Here is a 5,000-nt window from a genome sequence, read left to right as displayed (position 1 = left end):
TGATGGCGAAGTACCATTACACAAGCATAAAGATGTCAAGTAACTAAAGCTCAGGCCTCTTTGTAAGAAGTTCCCTACCAAGAACTGTACTTGTATTGAGCTTGCTCCCTAAGAATCCCACGGGGAAAAGGGTTGTGAGTCAGGGTTGTGTGACCGTAATGTATAACTGTTATATTACGGTCTCAAGAAAAGAGAGATCGAAATAAAATAAAAAATACAAGGGAACACTCGATGAGCATCGGGCAATGAAACGTACTGCCTCAAAATGATAATGATAATAATGAAATGAAATCTTTGACCCCGATGGAAGCTGGTATTAGGCACTGAATGATTATTCCCCGCATTCGATCGTATGATAGAGCTTTTTATTTATCTATTTATTTATTTATTTGTGTGTGTGCGTGCGTGCGTGTGTGTGTTTTAATGACCAACTATTTAATAGAAGAGTAACATTCCATCTCGATGTCCCCCCTTCCCAACAGACATATGCGATGAGGTCATTTTGACGGAATCAGACCCATTGGCGGTTCTGATGTCACCAGATTACCCCGACGTGTATCCCAACGACTTCCACTGCGAATTCAACGTGACGGTAAGTGACATCTAGCGGCGATGATCGTAATGACTGTGTTGGTGATGACCGTGGCTTTATGGGCCATTGCGGCAAAATCAAAGGAGAGTGTAATAAAAATAAATGATTAATTAAAAGGTTAAAAAAAAATAATACGTGATAGGTTGTTATCATGTTACCTCTCTTTTCATCTTTATTTTATTTTCTATCCATCTAACGAGCTTGGCCTTCCCCCCCCCCCTTCTTTTTTTTAAATACCAGGCTCCCGAAGGCTACAAAGTGAGTATGTTCTTCGACACGATGAAGATTCAGTACAAGAAAAAGTGCACAAGCGATTATATTCAAGTGGTTGGCATCGAAAAGTTCTACGGAGTCAAGTAAGTGTCTTTGTTATCTCGTCTTCTTCGACTATTATTACTTGTGCTTTTTATTTAATGGGGTAAAGTAATGGTCCCTAGAGACGGTATTAGATGAATATTCAAGGAAGAGATGGGGATGCTATGTACTTCGATATTTATAAGAATAACAGAGTGTGTGAAGGTATATTGTTGGTACTTTGGTATTTGTCCAAAGAAGAGAAGTTTTATTATAAAATTTGAATAAATACTTTTTTACCTTTGTTTATGTCTTGCATTATGATTGGTTACTGTATTTCAGTGTTAAAATATCGGTTGGAGTCATCAGCTTGTATTTTTATAAACAAAATTCTTTCAGAATTCCATAACTATCGAAATAGCGCAATATTTATACAAACAGTAGGGGAAAAAAGTTATAGAAATATCACGGTATTCAGAGAACTAACTAATCTCTCTCTTTCTTCCCCCCCTCTTCTTTCTCTCTCCCTCCCTCCCTCCCTCCCTCCCTCCCTCCCTCTCTCTCTCTCTCTCTCTCTCTCTCTCTCTCTCTCTCTTTCCCTCTCTCCCTCTCTCTTTCCCTTTCTCCCGCTCTCCCTCTCTCCCTCCCTCCCTCCTCCCCTCTCCCTCTCCTTCTCCTTCTCCTTCTCCTTCTCCCCCCCCTCCCCCCCCCCCCTCTCTCTCTCTCTCTCTCTCTCTCTCTCTCTCTCTCTCTCTCTCTCTCTCTCTCTCTCTCTCTCTCTCTCTCTCTCTCTCTCTCTCTCTCTCTCTCTCTTTCTCTCAGGATGTGTGGAACGAAGCTGCCTCCGCCATGGCTCTATTTCAAGTCGACGGATAATTACATGACGTTGACGTTCCATACGGATTCGTCGATGCAACTTAAAGGCTTCAAGGCATTCTTGTCTATGTAAGTTTAAGTCGGAATTCTTCACTTTTTATTTATTTGTTGATCATTGTTGTTGTTGTTGTTATTGTTGTTTTGTGTTATTTAAGTGCGTTCCTTTCCTTTGTTATTTTTCGTCTTTGTTGTTAGGTTAAGATACGATTCAAACTGGATTTCTTCCTCATTTATTTTTATTGCGTTTTTTCTTTTAATCCTTTTTTCTACTTTAGATTTTATCATTGGTGTTAGTATAGGAAGCGATAAAAGTATCAGTTTCGTCCTCATTTTTCCCGCTAAAAATCGCTAAATATTGAGTAAGCTTTACCAAATTTTCCCGCTAGATCACAACTGAAAAATTCCGGGTCTAGCTTGAAAATCGCTAGAATGGCAACACTGCCCTAGACTCGAGAACTCCGATTTGCCGTCTTTTTTTGAGAGGAAAATGACGAGGCAGTGTTGAAGGCAGCCCATTTAATCAAAATTCATCAAAGTATTGTGTATAATCTAAAAAAAAAAAAAGCATAACTCGCATAATTATCAACTTAGAAGAGGGATTTGACAAATCGGAGTGCAACAGAATCTGCGGTAAACTGCCTCTTTTTCTTTCTGTCTTAGATTTTTTTTTTCAGAATCTGTAACTAGCATTACAGTATCATTTAATTGAACCTTCTCCTTGTGTTATAGGACGCTATAAGAGAGTGACGCACAGAGGAAGTGTGGAGAAAGTGCGCACTCGGAGACTCGATGCACGAAAGCGAACACGATGACCGAAAGACGACGACACACGCGAGGATTCGGACGACGCCAACGGATACTCCACCCGCAGACAAATCGGCTAACGACCAGAGCGAGGAATCGGACACGGTTTTTTGAGACGCGAATACAAGAAGGCAGAAAGAGGACGACGACTTCACGCAAACTTCTCTTACGCAGAATCCAATTTCGAACACAGACCCGACTAATTTGCCTTCGAACAGGGTTGGAGTAAAACAAGGGTTGATCAAGCGACGATTATCATTTCAAATTGGGATTGATTTAAAGAATTAAACATATAGACGTAGATATGTGTATATATATCTATGTATATATGATGGTGGTACTTTCTGAATTCAAGATTTATGTTTTAAAAATTAAGAATATTACTTCCTGTGCTTTCCACTTATACGTTGATAAATATTTTTGATAAATATTTCACAGTTTTGTGACCAGGTCTTTGATCGCAAAACAACAGCAAAATGATAATATGATGAATTATGAGGACTTGTTTTGAGGGAATATAAATGATTGGACCCTGATAGGATTCTGTAAGATTTAAAATGAATAAATTGTCACTCTCGAAACAAAGTCATTACTTTATCAGAAAATATGGATCTTTTTTTTCTTTTTTGGATTACAAAACATACGGATGAAGGTTAGAGGTTTTGGGAAAAAATATATATTACTACTTTTTTTTTTAATTTTTATGTAAGTGTTCTGTTAAAGGTACCTTTGACTTTCACTTTTCTTCTCCTTCTTCTCTTCCTTCGCTACGTACACGGCAGCGACGAGGAGAAAAAGGAAGGAATAAAAGAAAACATATTAAGAGAAAACGGGAGTTTGAGAAGATGGGAAGAATGGCCATTGGAGATAAAAAAAAATATATATTTGCATTCAATATTAAGGAACATATATTTGGTGATATATTTACACAAATAATGAAGTTGACTGCGGTAACATGGAGATGTACTCTTATTTTTCTACATTAAGGACAAATGTATTCTAGAATGTGCACATTGCTAGCGTAAATAAATGATGGGGTTAGCTAAATACGAGGAGTTTCACAAACCTACGGACTTTGCGCGCCAGGTCTCAGGAGCTTGTCAACAGGTAGGCTGGTATGAATTCCACACGTGCACATACATACACATAAGTGTGTGCATAGGTGTGTGTGGAGGCTTATATCTATATATGTATGGAAAGATGGATTAAGTAGATGTAGACAATGAAATACACACACACACACACACACACACACACACACACACACACATATACGCACACATTTATATATATATATATATATATATATATATATATATATATATATATACACATAGACACACACATACACAAACGTATATATTTATTTATATGTAAGTATACATCCTGTAGTCTCCACCTCCTGAGTGCAATGCATGTTGCAAGGGCAATAGACACGCCAGTTTTATATATTGATAGCATTATAACCAACTGCTGGTTATAGTTCCCAGAAAGGAAGCATAATTCAGCCTGTTATGATTGGGCGTGAGAAGGAAGATGAGATTAAGTTTTAGAGGCCTAAGGTTTTCTATGTGAAAGCAATAATCTTTTGCCTCTAAGGTTTTTCTGTTTGATTATTGATTTGATAGATTTTCAAAGGACGTGGAGAAAGTAAAAAGATAATAAAACCTGTATCTTCCAGCAATAATTTACCCATTGTATACATTATTAAATGAATTATGCTCACTTTGCTCACCAACATTGCACCCCCCCCCCCTCCAAGAAGAAGCTGAAACGACGCCCATATATATATATATATATATATATATATATATATATATATATATACATATATATATATACATATATATATATATGTATATGTATATATACTTATATATATACATATATATATGTATTTATATATATGTATATATATATATATCATCCTCATCATCATTAGGGAGCTAACGCCGACGGAGGCGCAAAGCTGCATTGACCCTTCATTTCCACCTGCGAGGGTCCCTCATGGCGAGCCACCAGGCAGGGACTCGGCTCATCTCAAGCTCTTCAAGACAGGTTTGATCGATCTGCCCGAGCCAAACCAATAGGGATAACTGTTGCAATCCTTTTAAAAATTCCTGGATCCGGATCACCACCAAGATTTGATGGCATCTAAGTTAGACTAAGACACACCTCTGGTAAAAGGTCTATTCATCAATTGTTGAGTTATTCTGCTAGTCAACGAACAGACAGACAGACAAACAAACGAACAAACTAACTAACCAACACAACCAAAAACATAATCTTGAAGGTAATACATCAGACATTACATGTGATTTAATCAAGTGGAAAAATACATGATCCATTAGAATGGTTAAAATAAGAAAATCCAGATAAAGGAAGCTAATGAAAGCGAACATGAGAAAGAATACAAAACATTATTCGTCATCAT

At 37.4% G+C, this 5,000-nt stretch overlaps 1 protein-coding gene across 1 annotated transcript in view; it reads left to right on the top strand.

Moving 5' to 3' along the window:
• LOC113817793 (serine-rich adhesin for platelets) overlaps nucleotides 1-3,613 on the top strand; it is a 158,759-nt gene extending 155,146 nt beyond the window's left edge. The window contains exons 28-31 of the mRNA XM_070139598.1: nucleotides 483-592; nucleotides 833-948; nucleotides 1,709-1,831; nucleotides 2,492-3,613. Coding sequence (XP_069995699.1) covers nucleotides 483-592; nucleotides 833-948; nucleotides 1,709-1,831; nucleotides 2,492-2,501 — 359 coding nt within the window. The 3' untranslated portion in view covers nucleotides 2,502-3,613. The remainder of the gene's footprint in view (nucleotides 1-482; nucleotides 593-832; nucleotides 949-1,708; nucleotides 1,832-2,491) is intronic.
• Nucleotides 3,614-5,000: the final 1,387 nt, after the last annotated feature.

Source organism: Penaeus vannamei, chromosome 26 (assembly GCF_042767895.1).
Source record: "Penaeus vannamei isolate JL-2024 chromosome 26, ASM4276789v1, whole genome shotgun sequence".
NCBI lineage: Eukaryota > Metazoa > Arthropoda > Malacostraca > Decapoda > Penaeidae > Penaeus > Penaeus vannamei.
The sequence above is the reverse complement of the archived record's forward strand: the minus strand, read 5'-3'. Positions and strand labels throughout refer to the sequence as shown.